Source organism: Callithrix jacchus, chromosome 1, assembly GCF_049354715.1.
Source record: "Callithrix jacchus isolate 240 chromosome 1, calJac240_pri, whole genome shotgun sequence".
Taxonomy (NCBI): Eukaryota; Metazoa; Chordata; class Mammalia; order Primates; family Cebidae; genus Callithrix; species Callithrix jacchus.
The window spans coordinates 162,880,293-162,900,826 of NC_133502.1; the positions used below are offsets into that span (position 1 = coordinate 162,880,293).

The 20,534-nt window shown below is 48.0% G+C and overlaps 1 protein-coding gene across 17 annotated transcripts in view; it reads left to right on the top strand.

Annotated features, from left to right (window-relative positions):
• The first annotated feature begins 12,366 nt into the window (after positions 1-12,366).
• The window catches only part of TMEM268 (transmembrane protein 268), a 35,372-nt gene continuing 27,204 nt past the window's right edge, over positions 12,367-20,534 (top strand). For 9 of the 17 annotated variants that reach the window (XR_008472889.2, XM_035255606.3, XM_009001984.5 and 6 more), the window contains exons 1-2: positions 12,367-12,494; positions 18,269-18,452. Coding sequence is in view for 14 of the 17 variants with exons in the window: in XM_035255606.3 (XP_035111497.3) it covers positions 18,347-18,452 (106 nt within the window). In the remaining 3 variants the exon portion in view is untranslated. Of the gene's footprint in view, positions 12,495-12,561; positions 12,668-18,268; positions 18,453-20,534 lie in introns of those variants that run through there. The other 8 variants (XR_013536156.1, XM_078375132.1, XM_078375112.1 and 5 more) reach the window with 2 other exon arrangements.

Below are 20,534 nucleotides of genomic sequence, written 5' to 3' on the forward strand. Positions count from 1 at the left end.
TCACAAAACAGCAAGCAAGTATTCTGTAGTTTGTCTTTTCTCTAGAGAGCCTTGTCCTGGGACAGCCTGGGGCAAGTCATTAAGCATATTTCCTTCCTGATGGGCTAGATAATTGCATCATACCTACAGTACCTTCACCCTAGCAGTTACAAGTTAAATGTCCTGTGGCCCTCTTAGCTGAAAGTCTTTCTTTGGTTGCAAAAGTAATTTCTTGTAGGTAAAAACAGTTGAAAAAACATGAGATTTCCTTGCTTGTTCTGATACAAGACAATTAGATGAACTTAAAAACCCTCATATTTGGCCAGGTGTGGTGGTTGTAATCCCAGCACTTTGGGAGGCAGAGGCAGGCAGATTACCTGAGGTCAGGAGTTCGTGGCCAGCCTGGCCAACGTGGGGAAACCCTGTCTCTACTAAAAATGCAAAAATTAGCTGGGTGTGGTGGTGGGTACCTGTAATCCTAGCTATTTGGGAGGCTCAGGCAGGAGAATTGCTTGAACCTGGGAGGTGGAGGTTGCAGTGAGCTGAGATGGAGCCACTGCACAACCTGAGACTCCCATCTGAAAAAGCCCACCTTCATATTTAATATGACTCGGGATTTTTTTTCAGGCCACAACTGTGTCTATTTACTGTTTCATTTCTCTCTTTTTATAGTAGAATTCCTCAAAAGAGTGACTGGATGGGCGTTCCTTTTTTTTTACTGTTAAAACTCTCAAGGCTTGTTATCCCACTGAAGCTGCCTGTCAAGATCAGCAATGCTGTCCAGGTTGAGAAAGCTCATCCTCTCCCTATTTTTGACAGGGTTGACCATTCCTCCCTTGAGCCACATTTTTAAATTTTTTTTGAGACAGGGTCTCGCTTTGTGGCCCAGGCTGGAGTGCAGTGGCCTGGTGTGATCTCGCAGCCTCTGTGTCTGGGCTCAATCGGCCCACCTCAGCCTCCCAAGTACCTAGGACTACAGGTGCACATCACCTCACCTGGCTAATGTTTCTCTTTTTAGTGGAGACAGGGTTTCTGCATGTTCCTCAGGCTGGTCTCAAACTTCTGGGCTAAAGCGATCTGCCAGACTTGGCTTCCCAAAGTGCTGGAGTTACAGGTGTGAGCCACTGCACCCAGCCCACTTTACTTAGCTTCCATCATGCAGTATTGTGCTTCCTTGCTCCTCATTCTCTCCCTCATTCTTCCTTTAGCTTTTAGTCTGTTTTCATGCTGCAGATAAAGACCTGAGATGGGAAGAAAAAGGTTTAATTGGACTTCAAAGTTCCACATGGCTGGGGAAGCCTCAGAATCATGGCAGGAGGCAAGAGACACTAATTAGTTGGTGGCAAGAGAAAATGAGGAAGAAGCAAAAGAGGAAACCCGTGATAAACCCATCAGATCTTGTGAGACTTGCTATTCAGAGAATAGCACAGGGAAGACTGGCCCCCATGATTCAATTATCTCACTCTGGGTCCCTCCCACAACACGTGGGAATTTTGGGAGATACAATTCAAGTTGAGATTTGGGTGGGGACACAGCCAAACTATATGTGCCCCTGGCCCCTCCAAATCTCAGGTCTCCACATTTCAAAACTAAGCTTACCTTCCCAACAGTCCACCGAAGACTTATTTCCACATTAACCCAAAAGTCCAAAGTCTCATCTGAGACAAGTCCCTTCACCTATGAGCCTATAAAATCAAAGCTAGTTACTTCCTAGATACAATGGGGGTACAGGTATTGGGTAAATACAGCCATTCCAAATGGGAAAAATTGGCCAAAACAAAGGGGTTACTGGGCCCATGCAAGTCTAAAATCCAGCGGGGCAGTAAGTTTTTAAAGATCTAAAATGATCTTTGACTTCAGATCTCACATCCAGGTCACACTGATGCAAAAGGTAGGTTCCACCTCTGGATTTGCAGGGTACAGCCTCCCTCCTGGCTGCTTTCATGGGCTGGTGTTGAGTGTGGCTTTTCCAGGCACATGATGCAAGCTATCAGTGGATCCCATTCTGAGGTCTGGAAGACGGTGGCTCTTCTCAGCTCCACTGGGCAGTGCCCCAGTAGGGACTCTATGTGGGGGCTCTGACACCACATTCCTCTTCTGCACTGTCCTAGCAGAGGTTCCCTACCAGAGCCCCACCCTTGCAGCAAACTTTTGCCTGGGCATCTAGGCATTTCCAAACATCTGAAATCTAGGCAGGGGTTCTCAAACCTCAATTCTTGACTTCTGTGGACCCACAGGCTGGACACCACGTGGAAGCTACCAAGGCTTGGGGCTTCCATCCTCTGAAGCCACAGTCTGAGCTGTATGTTGGCCCCTTTCAGCCATGGCTGGAGTGACTGGGACATGGTGCCAAGTCCCTAAGCTGCACACAGCATGTGAACCCTGGGCCCAGGTTATGAAACCACTTTTCTTCCTGGCCCTCCAGGCCTGTGATGGAAGGGGCTGCCATGAAGGTCTCTGACATGGCCTGGAGACATTTTCCCAGTAGTCTTGGGGATTAACATTAGGCTCCTTGCTACTTATGTAAATTTCTACAGCCAGCTTGAATTTCTCCCCAGAAAGTGGGTTTTAATTTTCTTTTACATAGGTTGCAAATTTTTCAAACTTATGCTCTGCTTCCCTTATAAAATTGAGTGCCTTTAACAGCACCTCTTGAGTGTTTTGCCCCTTAGAAATTTCTTCCACCAGATACCCTAAATCATTTCTCTTAAGTTCTAAGTTCCACAAATCGCTAGAGCAGGGGTAAAATGCTGCCAGACTCGCTGCTAAAACTTAACAAGAGTTACCTTTGCTCCAGTTCCTGACAAGTTCCTCATCTCCATGAGACTACCTCAGCTTGGACCTTATAGTCCTTATCACTATTAGCATTTTGGGCAAAACCACTGGACAAGTCTCTAGGAAGTTTCAAACTTTCCCACATTTTACTGTCTTTTGAGCCCTCCAAACTATTCTAACCTCTACCTGTTACCCAGTTCCAAAATTGCTTCCACATTTTTGGGTATCTTTCTAGCAGCACCCCACTCTTGGTACCAATATACCATATTAGTCCATTTTCATGCTGCTGATAAAGACATACCTGAGACTGGGAAGAAAAAGAAGTTTAACTGGACTTACAGTTCCACATGCCTGGGGAGGCCTCAGAATCATGGCGGGAGGCAAAAGGTACTTCTTACATGGTGGAGGCAAGAGAAAATGAAGAAGCAAAAGCAGCCTGATAAACCCATCAGATCTATTCACTATTGCGAGAATAGCACAGGAAAGATAGGACCCCATGATTCAATTTCCTCCCCCTGGGTCCCTCCCACAACACATGGGAATTCTGGGATATACATTTCAAGTTGAGATTTGGGTGGGGACACAGCCAAATCATATCACTAAGTTTTGCTATTGGACTTCTTTAACATTCTATTGGTGAGACCACATCATGTCATGGCTTTATTATCTATATTGAAGACCCAAATTTCTATCTCTAACCCATTTCTCCTGAGCTGTAGTCATTAAATTGCTTATTTGATATTTTAACTTGGATGTCTGGTAAACATCTCCATCTCACATGTCCCAAACTGTATCCAGTCTGGCAAACATCTCCATCTTAACATGTCCCAAACTATATCCGGTTTGGTTAAGGCTTTACTCTCCTTATTGCTAAGTGTAGCAACTCCTAATGTCTGCCAACTGCAAATACAGATTTCCCAAACTGGAGAAACGTGAAGCAATACTCATGTTCAAGGGCTTAGGCTCAATTTTTAGCTGGGTTGCCACCAGTATTTTTATTCTGGATTAACAGGGTTGTGCTTATTTTTATAACTGCTTGACTATTAATACTGAGTGAAGCAACTCAGCATTGCTGGTCACAGACACCAGCAATGGAGAGGTTTTATTTTTTTGAGATGCTCTTTTGCCCAGGCTGGAGTTCAGTGGCAGGACGATCAAGGCCTACTGCAGCTTCGACTTCCTGGGCTCAAATCATCTGCCTGCCTCAGCCTTCGGAGTGCAGGGATTACACATATAAACCATCATGCCTGGTTGGGAAGATTTCTTTTTGTATACTTAATACATCATAGTGCTTTGTAGCAGTGTCCCTGGCCTCTACCCACTAGATGCCAGCAGAACCCTTTCAGTTGTGACAACAAAAAATGTCTCCAGATATTGTCAAATGTCCCCTGAGTGCCAAAACCACCCCCAGATTAGAGAAGATAAAGCACTATATACGGTGCCTAGAACATTCTAGGTAATCAGCAAATGTTTCCTAATTTTTTAAAAGTTGCTGTCCTTTTCTCAGACTATCATTCTTGATTACAAGTTTAATAATAGCTGCGTTGGTCAGGACCAGACAGGCTCTGAAAGCTCTGTGGTTTAATGTAACAAAGGTTTATTTCTTGCAAAGTCTGATACAAGCTAGGTGACTTCAGGGCAACTGTTATCCATGTGGCCACTCAGTGATTTGGATTACTTCCGGTTTGTGTCTCTACCATCTTATCACATGGTTTCCATGATTGTAGTCATGGGAAGGAAAAGTTGGCAAACATGCATCTGCTCCTACCTGCTTCAGTCCTCAAATGACTTCTTCTCAGCTCATTGATTGGTGTGGGTCACATGTCCCAACCTAACCCAAGGGAGGCTAAGAAATAAGGGGGAACCCATGGATATTCCATGGGTAAAACCATGTTTCTGTTACAACTGCTAACAGGTTTTTTTTTTTTTGCTGAGACGGAGTTTTGCTCTTGTTACCCAGGCTGGAGTGCAATGGCGCGATCTTGGCTCACCGCAACCTCCGCCTCCTGGGTTCAGGCAATTCTCCTGCCTCAGCCTCCTGAGTAGCTGGGATTACAGGCACGTGCCACCATGCCCAGCTAATTTTTTGTATTTTTAGTAGAGACAGGGTTTCACCACGTTGACCAGGATGGTCTCGATCTCTTGACCTCGTTATCCACCCGCCTTGGCCTCCCAAAGTGCTGGGATTACAGGCTTGAGCCACTGCGCCCGGCCCTTTTTTTTTTTTTTTGAGACAGACTCTTGCTCTGTCACCCAGGTTGGGGTGCAGTGGCACCATCTCAGCTCACCACAACCTCCACCTCCCAGGTTCAAGTGATTCTCCCACCTCAGCCTCCTGAGCAGCTGGAATTGCAGGCACCCACCACCATGCCTGGCTAATTTTTGTATTTTTAATAGAGACAGGGTTTTGCCATGTTGGCTAGGCTGATCTCGAACTCTGACCTTGTGATCCACCCTGCCTTGGCCTCCCAAAGTGCTGGGATTACAGGCGTGAGCCACTGTGCCTGGCCTAATAGCTTTCTATGTGCCAGTTAGTTGTAAGAACGTTTACATTTATACTGACTAATTTATTTTTCTTTTTAAAAATGGGATATGATACTGAGAGAGGTTAAGGATGTGCAGTGATGGAGCCAAGATTCAAACTGGCAGTGGTCCGGCTCTAGCATCTGTGTGTTTAACCACGAAGCGCACACAGTACTGAATAACTTCATAGCTGTACACTTTTTATGTATCTTACCCATCTGATTCTTTTCCCTTTGCCTCTCCCAAATTGTAGAGGGATGCTCCTCAGTTGCCCTCTAGGCAATTTTATGTCCTGTAAACCTAGAGAGGAGGATGCCCTGATAAAAAGGCATAAAATATGGCTCACACCTGTAATCCCAGCACTTTGGGAGGCTGGGGCTGGTGGATCATTTGAGGCCAGGAGTCTGAGACCAGCTGGGCCAACATACAGAAACCCGGTTTATACTAAAAATATAAAAAAATTACTGGGGCATGGTGGTGCACGCCTGTAGTCCCAGCTACTCAGGAGGCTGAGGCATGAGAATCGCTTCAGCCTGGGAGGTGGAGGTTGCAGTAAGCTGAGAGCGAGATTGCACCACTGCACTCTAGCCTGGGTGACAGAGTGGGACTCCATCTCTCTCTCTCTCTGTCACACACACACACACACACACAGAGAGAAAGGCATAAAATTGTTTACAGTAAGCCATTGTGTAACTTTATGGTAACATCTTACAAATTCCCTAAAGAATTACCCTCCCTGCCCACTTTCTGGATGGACGAGGGGAGGAAACTTAAAAAAAAAACTTGTAAAAAAAGTGACTTATCACGGGCCACATATTCAGTCTCTGCTTCTGTCAAGGAAAGCCCATTATATTCTATGCACATATATAAACACACAGCAGCCCTGCAGGTTAGACACTGTAATCCCACTTCCATAGATGAGAAAGCTGAAGCCCAGAGGTCATAGAATGCTCAACATCACAGAGCAAGGAAGTGACAGAATTGAGGTCCCATCAGATCACCCTGCAGGCTGCAAGAGAAAATCTACCTTGCTCCGCCTTCAGGCTTTTCTCCTGGGACATTGGTGGACTGGGTACTTGGCTTCCTATAACCCCAGTAAAGCCTTTGGGCCTGATTGAGTAAGGCCCATAACTAACATTTTGCATTCTTAGGTCCTTTATTCTACTCAAGAAAACTGATGGTACCAGAAGTCAACAAAAGCTGTTCGATAGGAAAGATATGCTTTGATCAGTCTTGCGTGTTCCTCGTTTTTCCACCTGTTTAATTATTTGTCTTCCCTTCAGGGTCTTTCTGGCAGATATCAGAGTATTTTTCTCTTGTCAACTGATCTCACATCACTTCAGTGGCTCTGAAATTACTGAAAAAGCTTCAGCACAGGCAGGCAGCCAGCTCTAGTTTTGCTTCTTCTTTCTCCTTCTTGTGCAGATACATAGGTCTTAGGAAGAAGGCTAAGCACATTCTTTATTGAAAGATTTGGCCAGTGGTTCAGAGAGATCTAGAAGCTGACAGATCACCAGGTCAACATCGATCTTTTCTGGCTTTAAAAAAAATTTCAGATGGCAGTGGCTCCTGGGTCAAGTGTGAATTTAAAGCCATAGTTTACTGTGTTTGAAGGGATGATTGATAGGGATGGGTAGGCTTGGAGAGTCAGGGAGCAGGCAGCCTCCTTTCTTTCCTACTTGAAAACAACATACGGCCAGGTGCAGTGGCTCACACCTATAACCCTAGCACTTTGGGAGGCCAAGATGGGTGGATCGCTTGAGCTCAGGCATGCAATACCAGACTGGGCAACATGGGGAAACTCTGTCTCTACAAAAAATACAAGAGAAAAAAATTAGCTGGACGTGGTGGTGGCACTGCCTATAATCTCAGCTACTTGCAGGGCTGGAGGATGGCTTGAGCCTGGGAGGCAGAGGTTGCAGGGAGCCGAAATCGTGCCACTGCACTCCAACCTGGGTAACAAAGCTGAGACACTGTATGAAAAAGTTTTTTAAAAGAACATAACTTACAAAGGAGAATGGCAGCATTCTAAATGCCGCCCTTGAAGGTAAGTTTAGGAGAGAAACAAGGCTGGTTGTTCAGAGGGCATGACTGGGATGTCTACGATTACCCTAGGTGGTTTTTAAAGATTCAGACCGATAGTCTAGTTACCTAGTTTAAAAAGCCCAGTTGCCTTCAATTGCCCTTCCCTCCTCTCCCCAGCCACCAGAGGAGAGATCTCCCTCCTCTGACTCTTCTGACCTTGGCACTTATCTTTCTGTTCATAGTGCAGACACAGATCCCTGACCCCTATCTGCCCCGGGGGGATTGCTGGCCTTCCTGATAGGAATTCAGAGGATTTTTTTCTTCTGACTTAGACCCTGTTTCCTGACAAATAGCATGTGATGTCTTACTCCCAGCATGCCTCCTGCCAAGCACAGCTATGTGGTTAGTCGCAAGCTCTCACATTCAGTTAATCTACCTCTCCCATGGTGGAGTTCGTCATTTGACAACATGACTTCTGGGAACCACTAGCAATGGAACATTCTGTGGGACACACTTTTGGAAATAATTTCTAAGATAGCTCACACTTATTAACATCGACTTTATACTAGGTGCCATTCAAGGTACTCTATATACATAATCTAATTTCCTACCATCTCTATGAGGTAGGTATTATTATTTCTATTTTGCAGATTAGGAAACTGAGGCTTAGAGACAAAGTCAATTGCCCAGGGTCACAGAGGTAATTTGTGGTGAAGTCTGGATTCGAACTCAGGTCTGTCTGAGTTCCCAGCCTGAATTACTGCATGCTTTTGTTCAACTGGTTCAGGCCATGACAATGTTTCAGGCAGTATGTCTCCAGGAAAAGTTTAGGACGTCAGTGAATTTATAACTGGCACAGCAGCTCCCCCCACCCAAAAAAAATCCCAAACCAAAAAGCATCAAGATGTAATTTTTGATCTCTGCCTTTTCACTTACTCATCCAGTAGTTCTGAGACTCTCCCAGTACCATCTGCTGCAACACTAAGGTTCTGCCAGGCTGGAAAGAAGTTCATTCTTACTTCATCCAAGTTGCCAAATAGTGCTGGCAGCTGGCCCACAGCCCTGGGTCCGTAACCCTTGCAAACACAACAGGACAGATGCAGCAATTGCTGAGTAAGGGTGGCTTTGGCTGAGGTTTGTGGTTATTTGGATTTATCTACAGTTGAGGCCCTGATAATTTAATTCATATTTATTCATTCATGACTTCAGATGCATTTACCAATTACTGAGGGCAGGATTAGGGGCAGGGGGGATAGCAATGAGCATGGGTAGAAACAGCCCTATGTCTAAAAGGTTTACTCTCTTTTTGGGAAAGGGGTCTCTGAATGATGACCACACCATGTGATGGGTATGGGATGGGTGTAGGTTAAGCAAGAGTAGGGCTGTAGGGCCGGACACAGTGGCTTACACCTGTAATCCTAGCACTTTGGGAGGCCAAGGCAGGTGTATCACTTAAGCTCAAGAGTTTGAGACCAGCTTGGTAACATGGTAAAACCCTGTCTCCACTAAAAATAAAACATCAGCCAGGCACGGTGGGGCGTGCCTTTAGTCCCAGATACTTGGGAGGCTGAGGTGGGAGCATCGCTTGAGCCTAGGAGGCCGAGGCTGCAGTGAGCTGAGACTGTGCTGTTGTACTCCAGTCTGGGCGACAGAATGAGACCCTGTCTCAAAAAATAAAAACAAACAAAGCCAAAAATAAACAAAGGTAACTGAGAATGAACTATGAGAATAGGGAACTGGCCTAGGACCAGGAAAGTTCAGAAGAAGGGCTCTTTCAGCTGAAACCCAAGAGTGAGTCGGTTGGTCCCATGGCCTCCTAGGCTCAAACCACAGTGGAGCTGGGGTTTGGAGACTTCCCTGATGGGAGAGAATGGCAACCACTAAGAACTAGAAGTGAGAGAGAACAGAGGGATAGGAGTATAGGAGGAACTGAGAGATGCTCTGTGTTTTTGGAGCATAGGGTTTTTACGTGTTGGGGGAAAGTGAGTAAAGATTAGTCCAGGGTAGGCTGTGGCTGGGGAGGGGCTTGGACCCACCACTGGGACCTTGTGAATTCATCAAGACGATCACTACTGAAGTCTGCTTTCCCCTAGACCTGACTGGATTTCCCCCTATTTTCACTGGGTTTTACTGACCTTTGTCCATTTTACATGGAGCACCCACTCCCCCTGTTATGCCAGGACTGGCCACTGGTGAAATTTCAAAGATGCAAACACACGACACCTTGTTGTCCAAGAATGCACCTCACTTTTACTGAGCACTTTCCACTAAGCACTTCCTCACTTCAATTAATTCTTGCAGTCTCCCGGATTAGCAGACACTGTTGTCTGCCTTTCATAAATGAGGGTACTGAAGCTCAGAGAGTGGGCTAAGCTGCCTGCCAAGGCCACACGCCTGTAAGTGGTGGAGCCTGGTGGGTCAGCTCCAAAGGCTCCTGTCTTCTGCACCTCCCTAGGATAGGTGATGTGTCAGCACCTGTATTCATGCTAGAGTGAGCAGCAAAGAGAAGGAAGAGTAAAGGCAGCCTGGCAGAAAGGGCAGGAGGACCACATCTGGCTTCATGTAGGAGGGAGACCTTGCTGGAGAGGTAGGGTTTAGGTAGATGGCGATCAGGCCACACACCTGTTGCAAAATCGCTTTTAATAGCCTATCATCAGTGAGTAAAGCTTCAATATCTTTTGAGGCTCTTGCTCCTATGCTTCTAAACTGTTTTTGTTTTTAATCAGACACACTAAATAGGGACCTGGTGTGTATTGCTCACTCTTGCTCAGCACAATGCCTGTCCCTTAGCCGACACTGATTGTTCATTTGTTGATAAATAAATAGATGAGCTTCATTTTTAGTGGTCCACTGCCTGAACCCTTACTCATCTGGTGAATGAGGTGCTATCAGTTACTCCTCCTGCCTCCAAGCATACTGTCTCTGAGAGCTGGCTGAGCATGTAGCCAGCTAAGTCCTGTGGTCTGCTGAGAGTCCCTCAACAATCTGGCAATATCTGTTGAAATAAAAAACGCATGCACAGGCTGGGCACGATGGCTCACACCTGTAATCCCAGCACTTTGGGAGACCAAGGTGGGTGAATCACCTGAGGTCAGGAGTTCGAGACCAGCTTGGACAACACGGTAAAACTCTGTCTCTACTAAAAATACAAAAATTAGCTAGGTGTGGTGGCATACACCTGTAATCCCAGCTACTTGGGCAGCAGAGGTGGGAGAATTGCTTGAACCTGGCAGGCAGAGGCTGCAGTGAGTTGAGATCGTACCACTGCACTCCCACCTGGGTGACAGAGCGAAACCCTGACTCAAAAAAAAAAATGCATGCACATTTGGACTTAGCATATCTACTTATAGAAATGGCATGGTGGCTCACGTGTAATCCCAGCACCTTGGGAGGCTAAGGTGGGAGGCTCACTTGAGTGTAGGAGTTTGAGACCAGCTGGGGAAACACAGTAAGACTCTACACCTACAAAACAAAAAAAGAAACAAAAAATTTAGCCAGGTGTGGTGGCATGTACTTGGAGACCCATTTACTGGAGAGAATGAGGTGGGAGGATCCCTTGAGCCTGAGAGGCCAAGGCTACAGTGAGCCGTGATTGCATCACTGCACTCCAGCCTGGGCAACAGAGGGAGACCCTGTCTCAGGAAAAAAAAAAAAAAAAAAGAAGGAAAAAGAGAGAGGAGAGAGAAAGAAGGAAGGAAGAAAAAAAGAAAGGCTGTGGTGTGTTTGCATGTACTCAACAATGCCGCTATGTGCATCAGGGCAAGGCCTTTCAGCAAGGCTGAAAACCACTTTCACGTCCACCAAGAAAGAAGGGCAAAGAAAACAAAGACCCTTTCTATTAGGTTGCAAAAATAATTGCGGTTTTTTTTTTTTTTTTTTTGAGATGATGGAGTCTTGCTTTGTCTCTTGCTTTGTCACTAGGCTGGAGTGCAGTGTCGTGATCACGGCTCACTGCAACCTCTGCCTCCCGGGTTCAAGCGATTCTCCTGCTTCAGCTTCCCAAGTAGCTGGGATTACAGGCACGCGCCACCATGCCCAGCTAATTTTTTTGTATTTTTTAGTAGCAACAGGGTTTCACCATGTTGGCCAAGATGGTCTGGACCTCTTGACCTTGTGATCTGCCCTCCTTGGCCTCCCCAAGTGCTGAGATTACAGGCGTGAGCCACTGAGCCCGGCCGCAATGTTTTTAATGACAAAAAAAAAAAAAAAAGGCAATTACTTTTGCACCAACCTAATACAATATGTGCCCCTCAAAAGGAAATGAGGCAGTGTGGCGTGTTCTGGCAGATGGGCGCCAAGGTACTTACTTTGTCGAATGAAAAAGCAGAGTGCCCAACAGAATAGAAAAGCCCTCCTTTTGTGTAACGCACACCCACACCCGCACAGATGTGCTCTAAGGAAAATACAAGGTTAGTGCTTTCCTCAGGGGAAAGGGCACTTACCTTTAACTGCGGACCCTTTGAAATTATGAATGACAGCAGTGGAAGTGAGCCCTAGTGAGTACAGCAGTTGGGAACACCCAGTGAGCAATTATGTGTCTGGTAGTTCTGGACATTTCACACACACTATCTCATTAAATCTTCACACAACCTCATGAAGAAGCTGTCATTGTCTGCTTCTTACAGAAAATGAAGGCACAGAGAAGTTAAATTACCAAAAATGATATAAGAAGTGGAGAGACCTGGATCACAGCCCAGATAGTCTGACCCCAACCGATGCTCTTAATAATACAGCACACGCACAATTTTCCATTAAAAACAAGTCCCAACATTTTGGGAGGCTAACACGAGAGGATCACTTGAGGCCAGGGGTTGGGGAGCAGCCTGGGCAACACCACAAGACCCCCCACCCCACGCCGCCCCCAACTCTAAACGACAAACCAACTAAACAAAAAGCAAACCCAGGTCCCCAATACACTTCTGGTCCCTACTGCCTCATCCACGGGTCCCGTGACTGTATGTGAGACCCGGCTGGACCTCCCTTCGGGGTGAGCCGCTCCTTTACAGTGGGGAGACGGCGGGAACCCGTGCCCCAAGATGCAGTGCACGTGGTCGGCTCGGCGCTGAGGCTCCTTCCGGTGTCCCGGGAGGCGCTCGGCTGATGAAACTCGGCCTCCAGCTCCGCTCCGCCGCGGGCCCGGGAGCCGCGTTCCCTCTTGGCACCAAAGCGAGTCCAGCGGGTAGCTCCTCCGGGTGAGGCGACTGAGCGGGGGGCGGGCCCGGGAGGGCGGCGCCGCGCGGCGCGCGAGGCGGGCGGGGCGCGGGGCTGCGGTGCCCGGAGGCTGCGGTACGAGAGGCGCGGCGGCCCCGACCTTCTGCGTCCCCGGGCGGAGGCGGCGGGGGCGGCGGGGGCGGCGGCGCAGGCGGTGAGTGAGTGTGCGCGGCCCGGGCGCGCGCCCGTGTCCTGCGATCCGGGATTGGTGCCGCGGGGCTCCGGGGCCGGGAGGCCGCCTGGGCGCCTTCGTCTTGGCCTGCGTTCCTGCCCGACGGCCTGGGTTCGGCGCCGCGGGGGACGCTGTGCGCCCTGGGGCCCCTGCTCCCCCTTGGCGGCCGTGGGAGCGCCTCTGAGGAGCCTCCCGGGAGCCCGCGGCTGGGGAGGGCCGGAATTATTTCTAGGGAGAAGGAGATCCCCCCTCCTCAGCCGACCTGGACAGTTCCAGAGGGCGGAGACTGAGACTGGGACGAGACAGCTGTCCAAGGCCCGGGCTGTGTATGGCGGGACAGCGCCGGCTGGCCTGAAGAAGCCTGGGTTTCAATTCTGGCACAGTCCAGGATCCGCTCCTTGACCTTGGATGGTGCACTGTATTTTCCGGGTCTTAACGTCCTCACCTGTAAAATGGAGAGCTCAGACTCATTGTGTCGCCAGGGTTTTCTGCCCCAAAACTTCTGTAACAGGACCTCTCAGGGTCTCTTCTTGGGTTTTTCACAAACAAAACAAAACCTGATTTAGGGAAACTGTAGTTTCTCTTTTTCTGAGAAAACAGGACGTAAGAATATTTTTCCTTTGCAGATCCTCTCTACGAGCTGAAAAAGAGGGGAGCTGACTTTGTGCGAGATGGATAACTGGAAGTTCTGGTTAAAATGCAGAATCAGCAAAGGAGACCCAGAGAAGCTCTGGTTTTCTGCTTAGGTGCAGGGGCCTCAAGGCTGTGCTCACTCCCTCTGCTCTGCCTCCACTCTGGTGTCTGTCTGACCCTCCGAATTGTCCTAGGGCTGGTGCAGGGCTGGGCTGAAAGGGGAAATGGGGTTCAGGACATGTGATGAGCATCTGCCCTTGGGGTCTACCAGCACTCCTCCTGCCCTCTGCAGCTTCCTGGTTGAATGAGAGCTGCAAGGTGAGCACACAGGCTGTCCTGATGTGCCCGTCCTGACCTCTGCTCCATATCCCTTTCTGCTTGGCATTGGCCTTTCTTGGCTCTCACTTCTACCTTTGCCAAGCCCAGGAGCCTCCTTCCTTCAGGAAGCCTTCTGGAGAACCCTTCTCCCACCCCAACCAAGGTGCTCCCTCCCACTGCCTTGTTGTAATAGTTTGTTTTGTAATTGCCCTTCCCTGAGTTTATCTTTTTTTCCTACCAGATGGTGATCCCCAGCAGGGGCGGCTGAGTAGGAACTTCAGATTTTATATTCAGTTTCATAGTCGAGAAAACACAGGGCCTGGCCTGAGAAGGTGCTTAGGAAATGTCTGTGGAGTGAAAATGATGGCAGCTATATTTCTTCAATGATTCCTATTTGCTCAGTGTTATTTTGAGTGATTTACATGTATGAACTGTTTAAACTTCACAAACACTTGAAGTTGCTGTCGTTATCCCCACTTGCATGTAAGGAAACTGAGGCAGAGAGAAGTAACTTGCTCAAGGTTACGCAGGTGGGAAGTGGTAGGACAGGGCTGGTCACTTTTTGCTATTACAGGAAACTGCCTCCAGGTGAATGGAATAAGGTCCTTTGATGGTACTTTGTGAGAGGCTGATGAGGCCAATGAGGCCAACTAGGGCGCCGTGATTTCTTTCCAAAGACAATGCCTTATGGAGGGATTTTGCAATGAATGGAACCTTACCACGCAGTCTGGAAGGATACCTGTGCAGCTCCAGCCTGCGCATGGTCCCTCGAGGCTCCTCTGTCCCCCAGGCCTTTTTGAGACTCTAGCACACAGCTTCTCTGGGCTGTAGGCCTCTAGCTACAACATCCCTGCGTTCCTTGTCTGGAACGTGGATCTCAGATTCTATCTGCCTCAGGGGCCTAAGAGATGATCAAATGAAGGAAGGAAGGGCTTCAGTGATTATCAAGTGCAGGACCGACATCCTTGTGGCTGCTTTTGTTGCCTTCGATTCCTGCCTGCTGTGGGGAGGTAGAAGGTAAGAGGAAGGAAGTAGGCCAGGCGCGGTGGCTCAAGCCTGTAATCCCAGCACTTTGGGAGGCCGAGACGGGTGGATCACGAGGTCGAAAGATCGAGACCATCCTGGTCAACATGGTGAAACCCCGTCTCTACTAAAAATACAAAAAATTAGCTGGGCATGGTGGCGTGTGCCTGTAATCCCAGCTACTTGGGAGGCTGAGGCAGGAGAATTGCCTGAACCCAGGAGGCGGAGGTTGCGGTGAGCCGAGATCGCGCCATTGCACTCCAGCCTGGGTAACGAGTGAAACTCTGTCTCAAAAAAAAAAAAAAAAAAAAGAAGAAGGAAGTAAGGCATGATGAGAGTGAGAAATGCTCAGCATATTTAGGAGGCCTCCTGCTGTGGGCCAGGGTGAGGAGAAGGCCCCTGCTATCCCCAGTGTAGCATCTCAGGGCTGACTTGCATCTGTTGCTTTATCTTGCCTGGGAAATGCAGTCTCCCTTGATCCACCTTTTTTTTTTTTTTTTTTAAAAGACAGAGTTTTGCTCTTGTTTCTCAGGCTGGAGTGCAATGATGCAATATTGGCTCACCACAACCTCTGCCTCCCGGGTTCAAGGGATTCTCCTGCCTCACTCTCCCGAGTAGCTGGGATTACAGGCATGCACCACCATGCCTGGCTAATTTTGTATTTTTAGTAGAGGTGGGGTTTTTGCCTGTTGGTCAGACTGGGCTTGAACTCCTGACCTCAGGTGATCTGCTCACGTTGGCCTCCCAAAGTGCTGGGATATAGGTGTGAGCTACTGTGCCCAGACAACCCACTCTTTTTTGTTTGGTTTGGTTTGGTAAGGGTGATTTCATGAACATTCTCAGAGACAGTCACACCAGAGTGCAGCGAACCAAGGGCATGGAAATGACGGCCTTGGACCCTGGAGCCAGAAGGCTTGGGTTTACCTCCTGGCTCCACAGCTGGTAGCATAGCCTCCCAACCTTGGGCAAGTCATTTTACATCTTGACCTGTAGTTTTTTCTCCTGTAAAGTAGGAAAATCATGTTGAGGAAAGGGGTCTGTGAGGTGAGCAGAGTACTGGATATCATGCTTACATTTCTTTCTGTTACATCCCCACAGCAGCTATATGAGGTAGGCCTCTTTATCCCCATTTGACAGATGAGAACCACAAGGTTCAGGTTAAGTACCTTGACAGCTAATGACAGAGCATGTAAGTGGCTGAGTAGGAATTCAGGTCCAGGTTTTCTGGCTCTAAAGTCTTCAATGTTTTCATAGTTTGCTGCTTTGCAGCCTTAGAGCCAAGGGCAGGGCAGGGCTTCTCTTTTACGTATTCTTGGTTGGGAATGGGGACTCCTTGTCATCTTCTAGAGCTGAAATCGGGGCCAGCTTCAGGTACACGTGACCTGCGCAGTCACAAAGTTTCCCCCACTTAGGAAGCCTTTCCATTTGGTTTAATGCTACCTTGACATTCTTCATCATTTTTGAACAAGAAGCCCTACATTTTCATTTTGCATTGGGCCCCACAAAATTCTGTAGCTGCTGCTGTTTTAAGTATTGAGAGAAGTGGAAGATGATGAGTGTGAGAGTCCCGTCCCCCCTCTAGGGGGCCTGATCAGTGGCCATCAGCCCTTGGACCAGCTTGGAATCATGAAGATATGGGCTGACTGGTCACATCATGTCTTCACAAACATCTAGAACCATGGCAGCAAAAGACGACTCTAGTAGTCTTTTCACCCAGGGGGTTAGCAGGGCTGGTGTATCATCCCAGGGGACTAAGGGCTGATTTTCTTTGGTAAGAGGTAATTCTCAGGCCTGCTGGAGGTAAATGTGCGGGTTGCAACTGGAGGTAGTGGCACCAGAAACTCAGTTGACTGTGCTCTTGATAACAATCCACCACTGTCTGCCTCAGCCTCCCGAGTAACTGGGATTACAGGTGTGTTCCACCACACCCGGCTAATTTTTGTGTTTTTGGTAGAGGCGGGGTTTCACCATGTTGGCCAGGCTGGTCTCCAACTCTTGACCTCAGGTGATCTGCCCACTTTGGCCTCCCAAAGGAAGGCAACACCCATGACAGGTGTCACTGCTTTTGCTGATGAACGTGGCTGAATGATTCCTGCTCTACCTCTCAATGACCCAGCTGTGGAGGCTTTGGAGCGTGTCCTTTGTTCAGATGCTATCGTATGTCCTTTATAAGTATCATCCATTGATCCTTTGCAGCAACCTTGTGGGGAGGGTACCCCGATTTGAAGAGCTGAAGCTCTTTCAGGTTGAACCCCTTGCCCAAGTTGACATAACTAAGAGGTGGTAGAGCTGGCTTAATTTGCTGTTGTTGTTGTTGTTGATACTAATCAAATGCAGTAGTGAGAAGGGAAGAAAGAGTGGAACAAGGAGTTTGGTCTGTAACTGAATGTGAACACTCAGTTGAGATAATGTACTACGTTCAGACCAGCCTAGAGCTGACATTTAAACTGGTTAGTCTGACTTAGGAGACCATCTTCTTGAAAACAAACTGCCACTGTCTCTGCTAGGGAGCCTGATTGCCTTAATATCTGGGTATTTTTGTTCTCTGGGGTTGCTACTTTTTTCTTTTTCTTTTTTTTGTTTTTGAGAGGGCGTCTTGCTCTGTCACTCAGGCTGGAGTGCAGTGGCATGATCTTGGCTCACTGCAACCTCCACCTCCCAGGTTCAGGTGATTCTCCTGCCTCAGCCTTTCCATTAGCTGATTTTTATATTTTTTAGTAGAGACAGGGTTTTGCCATGTTGGCCAGGCTGGTCTCAAACTCCTGACCTCAGGTGATCTACCCACCTTAGCCTCTCGAAGTGTTAGGATTATAGACATGAGCCACTGTGCTCAGCCAACTTTTCTCTTTCATTTATATTTGCTACCATCTGATTTTGTTGTTGTTTGTTTTTTGAGACAGAGTCTTACTCTGTCACCAGGCTGGAGTGAAGAGGCGCAATCTCAGCTCACTGAAACCTCTACCTTCCGGGTTCAAGTGGTTCTGCTGCCTCAGCCTCCTGAGTAGGTGGGATTACAGGCATGTGCCACCATGCCTGGCTAAGTTTTGTATTTTTGGTAGGTTTCACGATGTTGGCCAGGCTGGTCTCCAATTCCTGACCTCAGATGATCTGCCCACCTCAGCCTCCCAAAGTGCTGGGATTACAAGCATGGGCTACCATGCCTGGCTGATTTTTTTTTTTAATTTGTATTTTGCAATGTCTTATGAGAAGCTACATGAGATCCTGTGTGTAAACAAGACTGCCTATAATGAATACACCTGTCCTGTGCCGGTTGCCTGGGGCATCCTCCATAAGGAACAGAAATCCCAGCTGCCTGGGAGTGGGGCCTGGTCATCTTTTGAGTTCCCCGTGGGCCCCTCTCTGTGCCTGCCTGAGCTGGAGACCCAAGACTAGAAGGGAAGTTCTCAGTTTGGGCCTTGGAGGGTTTTAGTTTCTCTTCCTCCTCCTTCTCCTTCTGGGAATTTTTCTTAGCACATTCACAAAGGCCAAAGTCGACAAAAAGACTCCGGGTGGCACTCCCTAGTGACTTTCACCCTGGAGAGAGCCCTAGGAAGCAGCAGCTTGCCCAAGCCCAGGCCTGAAGTTCTTTTTCTGTGCTGTGTTTTGAAGGCATTTGACGCTGAGCTGGCCACTGCAGAATGAACCACAGCTCTGAGAAGGGGAAGTAGGAACAGCTGGCACCCTGCCATGGCCTGTGAACCACAGGTGGACCTGGGGGCTGCTGGCCCGTTGCCTCCCTCCTCCCCTGGCTGGAGTGCCCTGCCTGGAGGGAGCCCTCCTGGCTGGGGGCAAGGTAAGGTCACCACCCTTCTTTTCCTACCCCCTTTCTGCCTCATGCTGAGCTGGACTCACAGGGAGTAAAAGTTCCTTTAGATAAGGTCGGGGGAGGTGTCTTTGAGATACAGCTCTATGCCGCATTCCATCATTTTTACCAGTTCTCGCTCTTGGCCTTAGACCAAGCCACCCTCACCCTCTGCTTAGCGCCTGCTGTAGCTTGCTTGTTGGTCTTCTCTTTTCCATCCATTCTCTACTGGCAGCCAGAGAGCTTTTTATTATTTATTTATATTTCTAATTTATTTTTATTTATTTAGAGACAGGGGCTTGCTTTGTCACCCTGGCTGGAGTGCAGTGGCGTGATCATAGCTCACTGCAGCCTTGAACTCCTGGGCTCAAGCAGTCCTCCCACAGCCCCCTGAATAGCTGGGATTACAGGCATGCACCACCACATCCTGCTGATTAAAAAATCTTTTTTGTAGAGATGGGGCCTTACTTTGTTGCCCAGGCTGGTCTCAGACTCCTGGCCTCAAGCAGTCCTCCTGCTTTGTCCTCTGAAAATGCTAGGGTTATAGGAACGGGGCCCAGAGACCCTTTTTTCTTTTTTTTTGAGATGGAGTCTCACTTTGTTGCCCAGGCTGGAGTGCAGAGACGTGATCTTGGCTCACTACAAACTCCACCTTCCAAGTTCAAGCAATTCTCCTGCCTCAGCTCCCCAAGTAGCTGGGATTACAGGCATCTACTACCATACCTAGCTAATTGTTGTATTTTTAGTAGAGATGGGGTTTCACCATGTTGACCAGGCTAGACTCAAACTTCTGACCTCAGGTGATCTGCCCACCTTTGCCACCCAAAATACTGGGATTACAGGTGTAAGCCACCACACCTAGCCCCAGAGATCTTTTAAAAATACACATTCAGTTCAACCATGTCACTTTCTGCTTCATGTTTTCCAGTGGGCTTAGTGTGAAGACCCATCAGTATCGGCTTGCAAGGCCTGCCTTCATGTTCTTTGCTCTGCTGTTCTGCCTCAGCACCTTTGCACCTGCTGTTCCTTCTGCCTGTTGTGCTTTTTCCTTGCCTCCTTTCCCCTGATGAATTTCCATTCATCCACCAGACATGGTGGCTCACACCTGTAATCCCAGCACTTTGGCAAGCCAAGGCAGGTGGATCCCTTGAGGTCAGGAGTTCAAGACCAGCCTAGCCGACATGGTGAAACCCTGTCTTTACCAAAAATACGAAAATTAGCTGGATGTGTTGGTGGGTGCCTGTAATACCAGCTACTAGGGAGGTCGAGGCAGGAGAATTACTTGAACCTGAGAGACAGAGGTTGCAGTGAGCTGAGATCGTACCACTGGACTCCAGTTTGGGTGACAGAGTGAGACTCTGTCTCAAAAAAAAAAAAAAAAAAAGAATTTTCATTCATTCTGCAGAATTCAGTTCAAATATCCCTTTCTTGAAGAATCTTGCTGGTGGCTCAGCCTAAGTCAAGACCTTCTGATATCTTCCTGTTTCTCCCTCTAGCATTTATCATAGTCTGTAAATAATTATCTAAGTGAAGTTTGGCTTCTTCGCTAGAGTGTAAGCTCCCTGAAGGAAGGGGACTCCTGTCTTTTTCATCCCTGTATCTACAGTACCTAGCACAGGCCTTGGCCCATACTTGATGCTCAATAAATATTTTGTTGAATGAATGAATTAATGAGTAGCTGGATATGGGTAAGGGGGAGCAGCACCCAGAATTGTGGGTGTCTACAGGAATGTAGAGGGTTTTTTGGAGGTTTTGAAATTCGACTGCTTAAAAACAAAGTCTTCTTTTATTACTACTGTTGTTAGGAAAACAATGTGTGGCCAGGCGTGGTGGCTCACACCTGTAATCCCAGCACTTTGGGAGGCCAAAGTGGGTGGGTCACCTGAGGTCGGGAGTTCAAGACCAGCCTGACCAACATGGTGAAACCTTGTTTTTACATATTAAAAAAAAAGGAAAACAGTGTGTGTTTGTGTGTATGTGTATATACACACAAACACACACACATATATACACACACACATTGTTTTCCTTTTTTAATAAATATGTGTGTGTGTGCATATATACATGCACACA